The sequence below is a fragment of the Lontra canadensis genome, unplaced genomic scaffold (assembly GCF_010015895.1).
Source record: "Lontra canadensis isolate GAN:19392208 unplaced genomic scaffold, GSC_riverotter_1.0 scaffold16, whole genome shotgun sequence".
NCBI classification, from domain to species: Eukaryota; Metazoa; Chordata; class Mammalia; order Carnivora; family Mustelidae; genus Lontra; species Lontra canadensis.
Window position 1 is genome coordinate 21,979,011 of NW_022631010.1, and position 19,648 is coordinate 21,998,658.

Sequence of the window (19,648 nt, forward strand, 5' to 3'; positions counted from 1 at the left end):
GGTGGCTCAGTGGGTTAAAGCCTCTGCCTTCGGCTCAGGTCATGATCTCAGGATCCTGGGATGGAGCCCCGCGTCTGGCTCTCTGCTCAGCAGGGAGCCTGCCTCCCTTCCTCTCTCTCTGCCTACCTCTCTGACTACTTGTCATCTCTGTCTGTAAAATAAATAAATAAAATCTTTTAAAAAATTTAAATAAAAAAATACTATTGCTATACTATAGAGGAGTAGATGATTCTGTTGTGAGCATACCAGCATTTCGCATTACTTTCAATGTTACAGACTTAGCATTTAACTTTGTTTAAATCATGTTGTTCATCACAGTAGTATTTCCAGTATGAGAAAGATGACCCTGGAATTGCCTTAAAACAATCACTTTGATTCCTGTGGTTTCTGAACCAGTGAACTTGCTGCCTGACAGGATTCCTTTAGGCCCACCCTCCCTTCACCAGAGAAAGAAAAAGGCTGGACTCCACAGCCGCAGGGACTCCTGCCAGCTCAGTCCTGCCTCATTTCTATGCTTTCTACCAGGTCCACACAGAGCTTTCCAAAGCCCCCTTAGTGCTGATTCAAGGACACCCAGAAAAAGCATCCAAAACATAGGCTTGGTAACAGGACCCCACCGAGGATTTCCATGAGGGAAGTGGCCACGGGAGCTGGTCTGTAGTGGCCCCTTGCTCTGAGCACAGAGGCCAAAGCTCACTGACACCAGCTGATCCAGCCAGGCTGTTCTGGGGCAGCGCTGGGTGGGGGGAACATGCAAAGGACAGACTGGAGAGGCATTTTACAACAACTGAGGGACATGAAGAAGGAGGATTACAAAGTGGCTCTGAGGTTCCTGAGAACATCTGAAAATATCTCCTAAGCTGGAGTGATGCATTCATTATGGGACAAGAGCATGGGAAAAAAAGCTACAGCACTGTTTCCTTTCAGGGATATTATAAACACACAGACGCCAAACAAAATCAAAGGGTAAAATAAAAATATTTCGCATAAGCACATTTTCATGACGCCACTATATGTTTGACAGTACTATTTATTTGGTCATTCTGACAATATGTCATTTACTATAATTGTTTTTCCAAAGTAAATTTAAAGCTTCAAATTTGAAGCAATAAAAATTAGTTAACAGCATTTCAGAGCAATTAACAACCTCTCCTGGGCTTATGAAGAATGATATAAAACACCAGTTATATTGCTTTTCCACAAAGCAGTCTGATGAACAATTTAAAATGGAAAAATCTACTATTAAGTAATACGACTAATTATAATTCAGTAACATTTTTAAAGCCAATAATAAAAATAAACTATCAAAGTGCTGGATACTTACCTTCTTCATAATTCACAGAAACTGTTACAAAAGATTGATTATCACCTTATTGTTCACTTTGTAAAGCCATTAGTAAGTGGAGGCTTTAACATTTTAATTATTATGTTGAAAAACAGAAACATCTGTTTTACAGTATTAATTAATTTGAAATAAACTTACCATGTCTTTTTATTCATTGTAAGCTCCATTATCATGCGCCTAAAAATAATCAAAACAGCTTTACAGGCATCAACTTGTTCTTTCAAGAGCATGGGAACTTCAGGACATGGTTCCAGCAAAAAGACGTTTGCTGCATTTGTCAAAAATACCTTGAAATCAACAAATTTTACATTAAACATATAAATGTAATTGAACATATAGATCTGAACAAATTTTTCTTAAAGACAATGATATTAATTTCCCTCTACCAAAGAATCACCTTTGAGTTATTTCAGCTAAGGCAAGAGGTACCAACAGTCAAGATTTTTAAAAAATGCTTCTCTTAGAATCACCTGAGACACCTGAAAAACCTTTCCTAGAAAAAAATTATTAACACATATTAAGGGATGCAACTTTAGAAAATTTATAAATCAGAAAAGCTTTTGAAGACTTCTTTTTGACACCCCCTCAAAGGGAGAGGGGAAAATGGAAGAAGATAGATCACTGCTTCTGGGTGAGAAATTTCAGGGTCAGGAAGAGGGAGAGGAAGAGGAGCAGTGGTTGGACAGTGGCTGGGAAAAAACCACCTGATTATTGTTGAATCTTCCAGCACATGAACTTTGCTGACATGAAGCATGGCAAGCACCACCCAACATGTGTATAGATCTCTATAGGATCTCTAGGAGATATAGGGGGCCAGGAAATAGGCAAGGCCACATAGCTTCCAGGTGCATATACTTTTAATATGACAACTATATTATGCAGTAGGATATGAAGCCTATGGTAATTTTTGGGATAAAAACAGATTTAAAAAAACTTAGATAATCAGCTGACAGCTCTACATTCTACGTCAGACCTTTAGGATACCAGTTCACTGTCCTTTACTGTCAGGGTATTTCAGTAGAAAATTGTGGGAAGCACAGATGTAGGCTGTTAGGTAGTAAGTGACTGCTTAGGGGCACTACAGTAGAGTAACACTGAGTTACTACTGACACAGACAACACCAGTGACCCCTCAACAGAGAAGACTGAGTTGTCAGTCTAGTGATGAAGGTGGATGTGCACCATCTACCTGGATCCTATGCTTAAGTCTCCCTTGTGTTCAATAGTACAAATTCAAAGGATCTGGGAACAAACAGATCTTCTCTGCCTCACAGTGAATGAAATCCATTAACACAACATCTTAAAATAGATATATAAACTGACTGAAGAAATTAGAATAAACAAGCTCAAAAGTCAAGTGGATGAACTAAAATATTGAAAGCTTCTAAGATTATCTTGTGTAAGATTAAAAAGGTGTCATGGCTTAATTTTCTAGAAAGAATTACTAAATAAGCACTTTAACAGATGAAAACAGCGATTGTGAAGAATTTACTTGCCTTCAAGTGGGAAAGAGGAAAACAAAGAACTTTTTGACTAACGAACTATAGCAGTTTTAGTATAATTTTAGTGGCCTTTTTTTTCCCACTACCCTGAATGAGATAGAGACCTGAGTTGAGAGATCAAGAGTCAAGAGGCTTAACCAACTGAGCCCCCCCGGTGCCACTATTTGCCAAGTTTTTTTAAGACGTATGGCACAGATGACCTATTGCAAGACAGATCTTTAACTCAATGTGTTTGGTTTCTTGATTTGAATTTGAAACTTTGCACATTCCCAAGTAAAAGTGAGGAGTCTTCATATATTATATACTTCTTTCATTTTATCCTCTTAAGAGGATCAAAGTGCCAACTCCATGAATATTTCTTACTAGTATGTCAGTATTGGTTAAGATAAAAATAAAGAAAATTAGTATGTCCAAATTATACCTGTCAACAGCAACTGGAGAAGAATACTAGCTTATTCAACCTGTACTTGGCCACTTTTTCCTAATGAACTAAGGAAAGGACCAAAGATACTGGATACAAAGAGAACAAAAACAGCTATTATAATCCAAACTAAACATTTTGAACACTGTTGTGCGATAATCACGTGGAAAATTTTTTTTTCTTGGTTTGTCCAAGTAGATGTAACTTTTCCTTTCAAAAAACAAATTAACAATCTCCTGAACTTAGGGAGATACTGGCAGTGGAATGGCTGAGGACAGCATATGGCAATCCACTTGGAGAACAGGACTCCCAAGGGACACAGGGCAGGCAGGAGCTCCTGCATGCACTTCTCTGGTGAGGGCACAGATTTTACTAACAACTGGCACCAAAGTTCTTTGAAGCTACTCAAGTAAAACCATCTTGATTTTGTTTAAAGTTAATTTCAAATTATTTGAGGATTTTCACTGAAAAATGAGAAAATTCAATAATTACAGACTATTAAACTGCTAACGAATCTGAAAGCAAAAAGGATACCATGACAAGGAATCCTATCAAAAGATGGATGACACAAGCAGTGTCACTGAAAACTGGGCAACAGGTAAGCTATGCCCATGCCACCTCAGATACCATGCCTGGCCTGTGTGTGGGAGGCATACCTGGCCATGGCTAGAAAGGTAGATATGGGGTGGAGGATGGGGTGCCAAAGAGCAGGGAAAAGAGAGGTATTCTGTGTCTTCCCCTTATAGTCCTAATAACCTTTTACCTAAATGGGAACCAAGAGGTAATCAATCTGCCAATCCCCATTTTTAAGATAAAAATCCTGAGGTCCGGGAAGAGTAAGTGATCAGCCAATTTGTTCTTTCCAATGTTCCCAAATGGCATTGGTTCTATTTTATATATTCATACTAATAAATATTTAATATTTAGAACATTTATCATCATTATTCATAAATGGGGAATTTTTAAGAATAAAAGTCCTGGGGCACCTGGGTGGCCCAGTGGGTTAAGCCTCTTCCTTTGCCCCAGGTCATGATCTCAGGATCCTGGGATGGAGCCCTGCGTCTGGCTCTCTGCTCAGCAGGGAGCCTGCCTCCCACCCCTCTCTCTGCCTGCCTCTCTGCCTACTTGTGATCCCTGTCTTGTCAAATAAATACAATCTTTAAAAAAAAAAAAAAGAATAAAAGTCCTTATAAGAGGATATAATCATCATGCTTGTCTTGCAAATTAGAGTCCAGGTGACTGACAACACTCCATATGTGTTCAGAAAATACTTTTTAAGATTTGGATCTCAGTCATTTTACATTCACTGCATAATAATCCCTCTGGAAAAACCTGCAACCAGCTCATAGGTCTCTTTTGATTAGGAAAAAAAATCTACAAATTAAAGGTGAGCAGTCAGGAAGAAAACTCAGAATGAGAACTTAAGAGCTGTTTACCGACAGGGAGATATAAATATCATCATACTTTAATGATGCTATCATAATAAACAAAATGTTCAAACTGACTCCAGCTAGAGGTCTTTATGTCTCTGGCTGGCCATGTACCTGCAGCATAGCTTGGGCCCCAGCTTTCACGTTCTTATTTTCTTCTTCTGTCACACATCCTCTGCTCACTGCACTCGTGAAGGAGTATGTTCGTCCCCAACTGGAAGATCGCTTATGACGAGAACCTTCAGATGAGGTCTTTAGAAGATTAAAAACCAGTTAATGGAGGGGAAGAAGTACCATGTTCACATACTTAACTTCTTACACTCACCAAAATTCAAGAGAATATAGGTTTTAGGAGGGTGAGTCTTTTTTCCATTTTGTTCACCACCTCTAGCACCTAAAACAGTGCCTAGTGTTTAGTATGTGCTGAAGAAATGAACAAAGGTCCAATGAGTGAATGAGTCTCTATCACTGAACTCTAAGATGTGTGATAAATTCCATTTGCTTATCTATTCATTTTGACATCATGACCAGTTATTAAAATGATTTTACCAAAATTTAAAAATGAAAATTATGGCATTAATACAGATACTTAGAAGTGATATGACTTGAATACTAATAGTTTTAAATGTTTGTTGTTAATTGCTGCAACAAACTTTTAGAAATAATTTCTCAGACTAGATTTCAAAACAGCATGCCAGAAATAAAAATATGACAGATATCTTTTCTTTCAGGAAGAGGTCCCACTGTGTAATTTTAGATTTATCCAGCCTCTAGCTTTTCCTACCCAGGACTAAAAATTCCATTCCAACAGCACTCACTCTGAGGACAGCGCCCAGCCCTGCAGTGAGGCTTCTTAATGGAGGAGACAGTGCTCGTTTTGGGGTTAGTCTTTTCAAGTGCTCTGGAATAGGCCACTGCACAAGACAAGACTACCAAAACATTCTAAATTTAGATTCTCAGATGCTATTTATTTAAATACGTCAATACCAGTAAAGCAGTGACTTTTTTTTTTTAAGATTTTATTTTATTTATTCGACAGAGAGATAGAGAGCACAAGTAGGCAGAGCAGCAGACACAGGGAGATGGAGAAGCAGGCTCCTCATGGAGCAGGGATTCCGATGCAGGGCTCGATCCCAGGACCCTGGGATCATGACTTGAGCCAAAGGCAGACGCTTAATCAACTGAGCCACCCAGGCGCCCCAGCAGTGACATTTTTAATCTCACACAGAGACGTGTAAAACACAATGGTTTATAAAGCAACTCTTGTGCAACAGTGAATAAGGAAGCTGCCACACACACTCGGACCTAGCCTGAGGGTTAGGAAGTGACCAATGATCCTGAATAGAGCCAGAAGCAGCCTCACTAAAGCAGGTCCTCACCAAACTCAGCAACTTGAGAGCATCAGCTATGATAAAAGAGTGCCACCAGCCTATGCCCCACTGATTGGCACCCTTCCTGACCAGGTATACTTTGCTAAAATATGTGTAGTTCCCAACAGAAACAAGAAGTGATAACATATTACCTCTTTGCTGTCAGTCTCTGAGAATCCTAATTTTTCGGCATCTTCTTGGGCAGCTTCTTTTTTATCTGGTTCTTCCATGAACACAGGTTTGTCCTGGAGGATCCACTTCCTGTACACTTGAACTACCTTCCTTGTTACAGCGATATCACTCGAAGGCAATAAAAATGCCTAGAATAAAAAGGGAAGACTCCTTTTAACTCCACACCTGCTCAGATCACTGTAACAGACAAGAAACATAACAGACATTTCCAATCCCCATTACCGATTTCAGACTTTCCTCTGAAACACAGGGCACACCAAACTTGCTGAGGAAAAAAGTCATTTTCATTTAGGCCAGAAAATGTCATGCAATTTAAAAATAACTTCTGTATTCTGAGTAATTTTTTCACAAAAATAGCCAACATGCACACCTACACAAATTCTTCAATTGGCTATATAAACAACAGTTATACAACTGGGAAACTTTCCCAATGAATTAGAAATTGATTATAAGACAAGAGACATGCTACTGTGGCCAGCTCAAGTCAACTGTCACACCTCTGCCTAACTCCATGTTCAAGGATGTCGTGATGGTGATGGAGGGAATATTTATACCAAAGAAGATGGAAAATGCTAGTAATTTGGAGCTTTTCCTTTCTTTTTTTCTCTCTTCCCCTTTCTTTGTCTTTCTCTTTCTTCCTTCTTTATTCCTCCCTCCCTTCCACCTTCCCTTCCCTTTTGGAGACCTGACTTTCATCAGCATCCCAGTGAGTAAAGACTGTACTCAGGTGTTCTGTACTCATTGGTATGCTGGTGAATGTTGGCTCTCAGAAAATATATTAAAGAGAGCTCCTGGCCAATTGTAGCATTGTACACATTTAGGTGACTTTTTAATTTTTTTTAAAGGTTTTTCAGATGTATTTGAGAGAGAGAGAGAGAGAGCGCCGCGCATGTGCATAGCAGGGGAGGGGGCAGAGGGTGAGGGAAAGGGCAAGCAGACTCCAGCAGGAGTGCAGAGCCCAATGCAGGGCTCAATCCCATGATGCTGAGATCACTTCCTGAGCCAAAGCCAAGAGTCAGACTTTAGCTGATTGAGCCACACAGGCACCCCATGAACTTTTTAACATTAAACAATCTCTTTATACATATGCATGTAAGAAATCTAATTTAATGTAAGATTCTAAAAATATAAACCAAAAGGTAAAAGAGAAATGTATTTGCCTTTTCAGTATCAGCTCTAAGGAATATTTCTGTCTGAGGGGTAAACACAAAGGAGATGAACTCAATATTATAGGAAATGCTTTCATTCATTCCACAGATGAGGAATTAAGCTGAGGTTCAGAACACCTGAGATATTTTTCCAAGATTACAAAGTAAGTTAGAAATGATTCTAGGTCTTGAGATTTCAAGATTCAGGATTTAATACTGTCTTTAATGTTCATGCCACAGAATCCAATTACAGGCAGATTTCAGTGTAACAAGGGTTCATGCAATATATAAATTTTCATCAATGTCATGTCAAATTCCAGAACAGAGGAGCCTATCAATATAACAAATATTCTGACTTACGTCTCAAGAAAGATCAACAAAGAATATGACAAAGTACAACGGTGTCCCACCCTAATTTTGTTCCAAATTTTATTACAAATATTTTTACACATACAAAAAAGTAGAAATATTTTAAAGTGAGTTCCCATATACTGCTGCCTAGATTCTATCATTAGCATTTGCTAGATTTGCCCCTATTTATCCTTCTTTCAATCTATTTTATTTTTGATGCATTTCAAAGAAATCTGCAGACATCAGTACATTTCACCCCTAAATATTTCAACACGCATATCACTGGTTAGAGTTCAAAATTTCTTATGGTACTTTACATAAAATTTATAAATAATGAAATGCATAAATCCTAAGTGGACCATGTGATGAGTTTTGAAAAATATATAGAGACAGTGAAGTAATCCAAATCCCAAATCAAGGTATATCATGTTATCCTCCTCCCAGGAAGCAAATAGAAATATCCTCTGTAGGTGAATAAAATCACAGTAAAACCCAAATTATTTGTACACACTGTCTGGTTAACGTGTTATATTAATTAAAAATCAGAAATATGAGAAAAGAAGTCAATACTAACAAAACCACAATAAAAACCAGACAATATTTTAAACATATAGGAAATCAGGATAAATAAAGTTTCAAAAAGAAATATAAATGGAATTGAAAAATAAAATAACCAAAATTAAAAACTCAGTGTGTATGGGTTGACAACAGAATGGACATGACTGAAAACTGATGAAAAATCCAAAGGACACACCCAGAATGAAGCATGGCGAGATGAAAGGATGGCTAACTCAGAAGGGAAGGTGAGAGAGAAGACAATGAAAAGCTGATCCTATACATGGCTGAAGATGCACAAGGAAAGATTAGCAAAAGGGGACAGAAATGATATTTGAGGAGAGAATGGCTGAGAACTTGGTCAAAATTGGTAAAGATGTCAATCCACATATTCAAGAATCACAAACACAAACAGGGTAAATACAGAGTACATTACCGTAAAACAGGTGAAAACCAAAAACAATCAGAAAATCTTATAAGTTCCAGAGGAAAAAAGAGACATTTCCTCCAAAGGGCAACCACATGACCTCACATGACTTCTCAAAGAAACAATGCAACAAATATTCAATGTACAAAGAGAACACAGTTGCCCACGTAGAATTCAGTATCCAGAAAAACTGCTCTACAAAAACAAAAGCAAAATAGAGAAATTTTCAGACACAGAAATGAGAAAAACTTTTACCAGGAGATCTGACTTAAGGGAAATACTAAAAGTGATTCTTTGGGCAGAAGAAAAATAATCCTGGATCAGAGATTCAGGAAGAGATGAAAATGCAATAAAAGGGTAATTATTTGGATAAATCTAAATGAATAAAATGTATATATATGAATAAAACTGTGTAAAATAACAGTTATGAAAGAAATATATTTACATATATATATATTCATAATGGAATTCAAATACAGGTGGTCCTCAGCTTACGATGGTCCAACTTAGAAGTTTTCAACTTTAGGACAGTGTGAGAGTAATGTACATTCAGCAGAAACTGTACTTTGAATTATGATTTTTCCTGGGTTAGGGATATGTAGTATGACACTCTCTTGTGGTGCTAGGCGGTGACAGTGGCTACAGGTCCCAGTCAGCCCTGGGATCATAAGGATAAATAACTGATAAACTTACAACCATTTTGTACCGACATAACCATACTGTTTTTCACTTCCAGTACAGTATCTAATAAATTACATGAGATATTTAACACTTATTATAAGCGAGGCTTTGTGTTAGATGATTTTGCCCAACTTGCAGGCTAGAGTAAGTGTTCTGAGCATGTTCAGAGTAGGTGAGGCTAAGCTATCATGTTTGGTAGGTTAGGTGTATTTTTTTTTTTTAAGATTTTATTTATTTGTTTGACAGACAGAGATCACAAGTAGGCAGAGAGGCAGGCAGAGAGGAAGGGGGAAGCAGGCTCCCTGCTGAGCACAGAGAGCCCGATGCGGGGCTCGATCCCAGGACCCTGGGATCATGACCCGAGCCGAAGGCAGAGGCTTTAACCCACTGAGCCACCCAGGCGCCCCGGTAGGTTAGGTGTATTAAATGCATTTTTGACTTATGGTATTTTCAACTTATGATGGTTTTATCAGCACACAACTGCATTGTAAGTCAAGACAAAACTGTACATAGCAGGGGCATAGGAACTGAGAATGAATAAATGGAACTGGAGTGCATACTCACAGGGTAAAAGTTAAAATTAATGCTAGATTTTAAGTTAGGGATGTTAACAATTAAAATATTACAAATGAGTATAAAAATACTAAGCTAGAGGAGAAAAATGGGATACTAAAAACAACAAGTCTGACAGAATTCAATACAATTAGAAATCAGAAAGTAAGATAGTGAACTTAAACATAGAGTAGTTGTTATGTCAACTGTAAAGGGAATAATGCTCCATCAAAAGATAGAAATTATTAAGTACGATTTTAAAAACTATTAAAAAGACTATGTGCCATTTGTAAGAGGACATCCAAAACATAGATATGGAGAAAAGAAATTGAAAGTAATACAGAAAGAGATACACCATGGAAACACTAACAAAAAGAAAACTGGTAGGGCTATATTAAGAATAGGCAAGACTGACTTTGAGGGTCCCCCCCGCCAAAAAAATTACTAGAGATAAAGAGGAAAAATTCTTACTGATGAAAGATTCAAAGGAACATACATTTGGGAATCTATAACTGAAACTAATAATGTTGCTTCAAATATATACATATATATGAGCGTGTGTGTGTGTGTGTGTGTGTGTGTATAAAAAATACTGAGAGCCTTTGAAAAAAAAAAAAAAGACCAATCCGCAATCATAGTAGGATATTCTCAGTAACTTGCAGAATAGCAGATAAAAAATAGTAAGGACAGAGGAGAGTGGAACACATGCTTCCTACCTTCTCACCATATTCTCCACATCTCAACCTCTTGTATTTTTCATCTATGTCTCTCTGAGGGACACTCAAGATAACTTCTTCAGATCTGTCATTCTGTTTATTCTGTCCTCAGCTGTACCTAACCTGCTATTAAACTTACTAAGGTTTTCCTTTACTATTTCAATTATTACATTTTTTCATTTCTAGAAGTTCTATTTTCTTATTATTCAAATCTGCTTAGTCATTTGTTACAATTTCTTGTTTCCTGGAAACATTTCCAAGCTTGTCTTCTATTACTTTAAAAATGTTGAAAGTACTCATACTGAAAACTTTAGAAAAGTTTTGACTTACAAATTCCTAATTGGAAGAAAGGGTGACCTGAAATTATTATACCCACCTAAACTGCTGTTCATGTGGAAAGGCAAAAGGAAAACATTCCTCATCACAAAAGGACTCAGGGACTAGAGCCTCAAGACATCTTCTTGAAAACACCCACTTGATGACAAAACGAGGCCATCCAAGAAGTGAATCAAAGCAAGCATGTTAGGACTGAGGACACCAAAAGGAAAGAGTCTACCTAAATTCAGAACCAAGACTAAACAACTCTGCACATTAGGATTCCAAACTGACTGCAAATAATGGCAAATTTGGCTATCAATTTATAACATAATGAAATAAGTGGATGGGGAGAGGAGGCTGAAGGAAATACAAGATTGATAATTTCTTCCGATTTCTTAAGAAATCAAATAAGTGCTATCTAAAATTATACCATGGGGACAAAAACTGATTCCACCACCTTAATGTGAGTTTAATTTTCTCATTATAGAGAAATATTTTAGTAATTAATATTTCTTGTGGTAAAGGAATGTTTATTTGAATTTCCACAACTCTGTTTCTCTTTATTTTCTTTTAAACTCAAATAAAATGAAACTCAGACCTCTTCATTAAAAATGCATGAAAAAATTATTAAGAATTAAAGATTCCATTGTCATAACGTGGTCTGTCAGTCCCTCACCCCTACTCCGGCACTTCCACATACCCTCGCCTTGCCTCTGCCTTCACCTCAGTCAACCTCTATCTGGTTTTACCTTCACCCGTCCATGGCTGGCTGGCTGCCTGTCCATCTTTAACTGCCTGCCAAATTCTCTGTCTGTACCTACGTACCTGTTCATCTACACCTCCCTGCTCACTTCCACCTCTGCCAGCTGGCCCATCTACATCACCTGTCTGATCTTCTATACCTGCCTGCCAGTTTATTTATGTATCAGCTCATCTGTTAGCCTTCCCGTCTGTCTGCTAGGCTGCTCTCTGTTTATATCCTGCCTTACCCACCTCCTCACTGCCAGGCTCTTATCTGCTTATCTAGCTAGCCAGGCCAGAAGGCAAATATAAACGTATAGAAATACCTGGAATGATTCTCTTTTAACATGAACACTGCTTGCTTAATGGTAGTATTTTGAGTGATTTGAGTGATTTGCTTAAGACTGTTTATCTAATGAACATTTACTTTTTTAAAAATAAAATATTCTTTAAAACAAAACCAACAATAAACAGAACAACAAATAACCTGTACAGCAGTACTTGGAACTTTCCAGATTCAGAACTAAGGAAGATATGTTAGAGAAGCATATATGCATTTATATACAGTATATACATAAATAGATGTTGTTTTAAAAGTTTCACAAAGAAATACTAATCCTTAGAACATGCAGTGCACTCTGAAATGTTTTAGTCTATTTTATTCTGCTTCATTATTTAAAAAAAATTACTGGCCCTTTAAAAAAAAATATTTTATTTATTTATTCATTTGAGAGAGTACAAGCAAGGGGAGAGGGTGAGGGAGAAGCAGACTCCTTGCTGAGCAGAGAGCCCAACATGGGGCTTGATCCCAGAACCTGGGATCACAACGTGAGCCGAAGGCAGATGCTTAACCACCTGAGTCACCCATGCACCTCAAAATACTGGCTTTTGATAAGTTAATTTTATGACCTACAAATGGTTACAACAAGTAGTCCAAAAAACACTGGCAAGAAGACAAGTTTGCAGCAGAGTGACTCCAAGACCAGAACCGGCCACCTGAAGCCTCTACCACTCACTGCTAGCCTGCCTGCTGGGGGGCAGCAGTAAACTGAGGCTGCCCTGAGCGCCACTGAACTTTGTCTCCCTTCAGCTACCATCTATTTCCATTGCCTGCAACCCACTAAACCATGCAGTCCTAGAAGACTTGCACAATTAGCCCCTGCCACGAGCCTCTTTGCCCCGGGGTCCCTCGTCAGCATTTATTTTCATGTTCACACAGTCGACATCTGATCCTCTGCCATCATGCACTGTTCTCTGGTGCATACACACAATCTTACCTCCCCACGGAGAACATGTGCTTCCTGAATGTACATTTTAAACTTTAATGGCCTTTAGGCCTAAAATATTAAATAGTCTCTGTATACTTTAAAATTGGAAAGAAATTACATTATGCCACCCAGAAAGAAAAATTCATCACTGACCACAAGAGGGCAATAGAATACAATGTTAAAACCCATGCCCCTTCAAGTATCTCTACTTTGCATAAAATGTTTTTTGCTTCACAGCACAAAGATGTCTCAGTCCTTTGGTAGTAAGTAGTCTGCAGTTAACGTCTGTGGCCCAAGCTACTTCAGTACTGAATTTAGACTGGAGTTAGGACTAAGTAGAACACAGAATTTAGAGCACATTCTTGCCAATAATGGATGAAGACAAAACTGTCCGTATGATAAATTAGCAATTTATACAATGAAAGTAAAACCACATTAGCATGTATCTCGGGTGCAAAATTTACAAGCTTTGTCAATCACATCTAGTCTTATAGTAAGCACTGGAATCCAAGAGCTTAAAACGCTGCTACAGATCAGGGTCTGCAAACTCTGGCCTGTCATCCAAATCCAGCCTGCCAAGTGACTTCCATAAAGTTCTTCAGGAACACAGCCAAGTTTTTTTGTTATGTGCTATCCAGAGCTCCTTTCTCATTACGAAAGCAGAGCTGAAGAGCTGCAACAGAGCCCACGTGATCAACAAAGCCTGAAATATCTGAAATATCTGGTTCTTTATAAAATATATGACCTCTATTCTCAATTATATGCTCTCTAGGACCTTGATGATTTCAACTCAAATTAAATGGTTACCAAGTACCTTCCGGTGCATACAACAGGAACACAACAGGGAAACATTAATGGGGAGAATAGGGTAGATTTTTAAATCATGCATTATTATGATAAAAGAATGTTTTGGCAGCATGACGTAAACAGTACAGGTTAGAAAGTGATGACATAGCAGGTGTAGGGCTCCAGGGAGCATGCTGCTAACCATGGTCAAAGGAAAAGGAAGGAGCGGGAGTGAGAAAGTCCCCTGCATATCTTGCTCAGTGATGGCTCAGAGGAGGAGCAGGAGACAAGGATAACAGGAAGGCTAAAACTAACAAGCACACAAGAACACAAGTCCTGTTAAAGAAGTGGTTGTTAGAAGCTGTTGTTAGGGAAGAAAATAAGCTAAGCTCTGGCTTCATTATCAGTAAGACACCACTAGAATGTCAGACAAGATCACCAGTTGGCATTTCAAAAGGCAAGTGTGGAAACAAGAAGCAAGGTCCAGACAAAAGGCTTGACTGGGAGTCTCATGCCACATGGCTGATGGCTCTACACAAATAGATGAAGGCCCTAAGCAGGCAAGTGTGGCGTTACAGAAGAAGAGGCTCAAGCCCAGAACTTGGTCAACTCTCGGAATCTGGGGTCAAATAAAAAAGGGCCTAAGAAATAAGACAGAGAAGACACAGTTAGGGAGTAAGAAGAACCAAGGCAGTGCTGAGGCCTAGAAGCAGAAAAATATTTTATGAGGGAATTTTCACTGAAGCTTAACTAAATTTTTTTTTCTTAAAGATTTTTGTTTATTTATTTGACAGAGAGATCAGAAGTAGGCAGAGAGGCAGGCAGAGAGAGAGGGGGAAGCAGTCTCTCTGCGGAGCAGAGAGCCCGATGTAGGGCTCGATCCCAGGAACCTGAGATCATGACCTGAGCCGAAGGCAGAGGCTTAACCCACTGAGCCACCCAGGTACCCCAAACTAATATTTTCTTAAGTCAAACATTTTTATTCAATAAAATACAAAATATGGTATAACCTCCAGATTGCTATGGATTATACTGGGACTTTCATTCTTGGTTGATTTTTCCTTAATGACAGTCTCAGAAGTGAAAGGGTTAATCAGTATCTAGAAGTCTTCCCCCTCCACAAAAAAACTCTTCATGGTGCCCGTGCACCCTTCCTATGCACAGGGCTCCTCCCCTTCTCCCCAGCAACCACGGCTTCCTGCCATTCAGGGGCCTCACCCTCTGTGCGGGTGCCCAGACTCAACAGCTATTCCCCATTACATGCACACTCCCACAAAGGAGCCAGGCTCTGTCCCCCTGGGCACCAGTACCAAGATGAGGTGACCAGTGGCTCCACTCCACACCACAGAGCTGCTGTCTTTGCTGTACCGCAGGTTCTGCTTCCTTTGTCAGAGTTTCTCCACAGCAGCACTACTGACATTTGGGGCCTGATGTTCTCTGTCATGACACAGTGGAGCCCCTGTCCTGTGTCTGTAGGATAATCACTGGGTATTACTCACTAGATGCCAGTAGCACTGCCATCTCCCCAGTTGTGACAACCAAAGGTGTCTCCAGACAATGCCCAATGTCCCCTGGGGGGTGAAGCCAGCCCAAGCTGTCGCTCAGGGCTGCTAAGTGTTGTACAGCCTCTGATCTATCTCTGCGATCTTCTTCCTCACTTGCACCCACTTTCTTGTTTGCACTTCCCCACTCACCACAGTGTCCCATCAGGGTGCTATATCAGCGTCAGCCCTTGCTTTCCCCTTGTTCTCTTTTTCCTCTTATGTCATAAATACTTCTATCATATACGCATGCCATGTGTGTTTGCAGAGAAAGTACAACCATCTGCAGAGCCTCTCTAGAGCTCCCTTGGGCCTTCGGGACACCACCAGCCTGGGGCTCCGCTTTGCCATGCTCAATTGTTGATGAGTATCCAGGAAGTGCTTTTTTCCCACCTACCTCTGGGTTTCCACTTTCTTATGGACACAAGAGGGTATTTTGGGGATTATTTGCTCATATATAGAATTTACCCTCTATATGTGGGAATTTTATAAAAACAAAACCTTAAAGAATCATAAACAAAATTGCAACACTCCATATGACAAATTAAAAGCAGGATTAGAGGAATCATGATTCAGTCCCATAATGTAGCCCAACTCATCAACAGTATTTCTTGCAGTACTGTGAGCAAAAGAACAAGAACAAAATTGATGGTTTTAGAGGGAAGGGGTTTGGGGAAAGGGGGTAACAGGGCGATGAGTATTAAGGAGGGCACGTGTTGTGATGAGCACTGGGTATTATACCTAATGAATTACTGAACACTACATCAAAAACTAATGATGTAATATATAGTGGCTAATTGAACATAAAGAAAAAAAGAACAAAACCCTCTTCAATTTCATGAACTCACAACACAAACACACACACACACACACACACACTAACCTGACGAAAGACTTCGTTCACAAAGTTGACATAACCTCGAGTTGACAAGAGAATCCGCTGCACCATTTCATACACAGTTCGGTGCTCTTCTTCAATGCTACAAAGGCTGGAGTTGCTGAGTCTTCGGTCTGACAAGGTGCTGCTGTTGGAATGGTTTTTGTCTTGCTCTGTGGGACAGCCACCATCCAGCTCCGGCACCCTCTCTTGCCCCACACCACCACCAACAGTCTGGAAGAAAGCCATTACCACTTCTGAGTGGGCCTCTTTGACATTAAAGAATACCCGGTGAAACTGAAGACTTGTTTAATTTTAAAGGACTTTGGTTACCATCAACTTGAAGGCAAGCTAGACACCAGCACTGCTCAAAGCACAATAGGCTCCAGGAACCATACTCACCAATTTCCCAATTCACCAGCTAACCTCTCCCCAACTCAGTTATTTTAACAGGAAAAACACTAGATTATTGCAGGGAGGGAGGCTGTGAAATTTTCCCAACCAAAATACTTTAACTTATATTTGCAAAACCATAGAAAAAATTGTGTCAGTGAATTTATACTATGATCACCTTTGGTTTCTAAATTCAGCACTCACTCTATGGTCACAGAGATTTGAAAGTTCAGTAGATTTTTTTGAGCCACAATATTGGAAAGCATCATTTGACTCATGAGTCTAAGTGACACTTAACGGAGGAGTGTCAAAATCTTTGGAGGGTATTTTATGAGAAGAATCTTGATCTGAATTTCATATTCAGAATCTCAGATTGAACTTAACTGATATATTTACAAAATTTTAAAATTTTAGAAGGTTTTAAGAGCACAAAGAAATAAAATAATTCATGCTCACATATTTAAGGTGGATTTCTGCTCTCATCTCCGCATAGAACTAAAGGTTTCCTCCAATTACAATACATGTATCATTTTGCTTCATTTTTATAAATTTCACTATTATTTTTTAAGTGTCAAAAATGTATAACTCAAATATCACTAAAATTCTACCTACTGTGAGTATTTTTTACAACGAATGATAAGATATGAATAATACAAAATAGTTATTTCAGTAATTACCAAGGACAGTTTGAAAGCAGATATCCAAATAGCAATCTATTTTGGAGAAAATTAATGGAAGATTATGTTTATAATAATTTTTCTCTTCGGGGCGCCTGGGTGGCTCAGTGGGTTGAGCCTCTGCCTTCGGCTCGGGTCATGATCCCGGGGTCCTGGGATCTTCCTCTCTCTCTGCCTGCCTCTCAGCCTGCTTGTGATCTCTCTCTGTTAAATAAATAAATAAAAATCTTAAAAAAAATAAAAAATAATAATAATTTTTCTCTTCATGCCTTAGCTATTAAGTCTGTGTCGCTTATCAAAGGTACTGTGATACTGTGAGATGAGCTGTCTTATAGAAATTATTTTTAAAAAAAATTTCATCCTTTTGATGTGTCAACTATCTTCTGCAGAAAAATAAAATTTTACTCATTTTTTCTGATACATATATGTGTATCTATATAGTAACTGATACATATGCATAAGTGTATATACATTTTTTTTTTAATCTGTAAAGTATGGAGGTTGGATTAAATCTAATGTCTCTTTTATGGCTCAATAACCTGTGAGTCTTGGATCAATAACTTCCATTTTCCCCACAGGCCAAAAAAAAAGGTACATATGTACATATGCAGCAAATTTAAAAAAATGATCACAAATTCCATGACTCCCCCTTCCCTTTGATTCACAAGGGCTCTGTGACTATGTTAACCAGTGGAATAGGGTAGAAGAGATCTGTGCCAGTTTCAGTCCCAGGTACAAAAGACTGATAGTTACCACTTCCTATCTCTTGGAACATTTGCTATCGGAGCTCTGACTGGCCAGGAAAGAAGTCCAACAACCCTGTTACAGAGACTGCATGGAAGTGTGAGGCCCAGCTAAGCCTCACCTTCCAACTACACCCATCAAAGTAACAGGCATGTGCATACAGCCATCCTGAACCCTCTAGACTAACCGGCTGCCAGCTGAAGGCCACCACCCACTGACCTCAGTTAATGCCCTATTAAGCACAAGAATTGCCCCACAGGATCCTGCCCAAATTTTTTACCCAAAAGGTATATGAAATATGACAAAAGGGTTTTTTTTTTAAAGATTTTATTTATTTATTTGACAGACAGAGATCACAAGTAGGCAAAGAGGCAGGCAGAGAGAGAGGAGGAAGCAGGCCCTCCGTGGAGCAGAGAGCCCGATGCAGTGCTTGATCCTAGGACCCTGGGATCGTGACCTGAGCCGAAGGCAGAGGCTTTAACCCACTGAGCCACCCAGGCGCCCAAGGGCTGTTGTTTTAAACCACCAAGTTTTGAAGTCATTTGATAACTAATTGGGTAACATGGCAATTAGGTAGCTAAAAGAATGTAAATAAAGAAATATATTTAAAGGCACCAAATTCTTTTAAAAAGTGCTCTGAACATACAGAAAAACAAAAACAGACCCATAAATACAGAGAACAAACTGGTGGTTGCCAAAGAGGAGGCAGTGGGTGGACAGCCAAAATGTGTGAAACACAGTGGGAGATATAGGCTTCCAGTTATGAAATTAGTAAGTTGTGGGATGAAAGGCACAGAATAGGGAATATAGTTGATGGTACAGTACAGTGAGCACAGCATAACATACAGACTTGTCAAATCCTATGTTGTATATCTGAGACTACTAGAACATTGTGTGTCAACTATACTTCAATTTAAAAATCAAAGTAAGTTTAAAAAAATTAAAAGTGAGCTCTGTTATCCAAATAGATCACATGAGACGGATTTCCCATCATGCCATAAATGGAAAACAACTTCTCTTGATAGAACAATGCTTTCCTTAGCCTTAGTCCCTACTCCCTCTGTAAAAGGCTACTTTCCAAAAACATCTGTATGTTTTGACAGGTGTTTATGTCTGTAGTGAGTGATTAGTGAAAACAAACTGATAATCCAAATTTCCTCATATCTTTCTCTTTCATGAAAATGAACAGTAAAAGCATATGTAAGAATTAAGCACAGAGAATGGTCCATTTCCACCCACTACAATCAAGCTGGAATTCTCAACTATTATTTAGTATTAGGTGATTCTGGTGGCAAACTCAAAAATTGGTTTTCACTTCTTGGGCACATGAGGAAGCCTTGGTCAGTGAAAGAGACATACCAGCTTGGCCCAGGCCTGCACTGCCAGGGTGCAGGAAATTGCATGATACAAGCTGACACTTAACCCTTCCCATCAACCCTCCCCAACATCTGGTTTCTTCTCACTGACAGCTCATACTGAGACCTGTCCACTGTCAGGGTCAAGCTAAAGGGGGCACCACAAACTAGGTGGGAAATGAGAGGATGCAAACACCATTCTGGTGGGGATGCCTGAGGCTACTGAATGACCTGTCATGATTCTCCAACACAGCTGGGG

The 19,648-nt window shown here is 39.1% G+C and overlaps 1 protein-coding gene across 9 annotated transcripts in view; it reads right to left on the minus strand.

The window, feature by feature from the left end:
* Positions 1 to 19,648, minus strand: part of RALGAPA2 (Ral GTPase activating protein catalytic subunit alpha 2) — a 311,877-nt gene that overhangs the window by 208,825 nt on the left and 83,404 nt on the right. For all 9 annotated transcript variants that reach the window (XM_032859300.1, XM_032859299.1, XM_032859298.1 and 6 more), the window contains 4 exons: positions 16,227 to 16,454; positions 6,220 to 6,387; positions 4,812 to 4,949; positions 1,484 to 1,632 (listed from right to left, as the gene is read on the minus strand). In XM_032859300.1, coding sequence (XP_032715191.1) covers positions 1,484 to 1,632; positions 4,812 to 4,949; positions 6,220 to 6,387; positions 16,227 to 16,454 — 683 coding nt within the window. The remainder of the gene's footprint in view (positions 1 to 1,483; positions 1,633 to 4,811; positions 4,950 to 6,219; positions 6,388 to 16,226; positions 16,455 to 19,648) is intronic.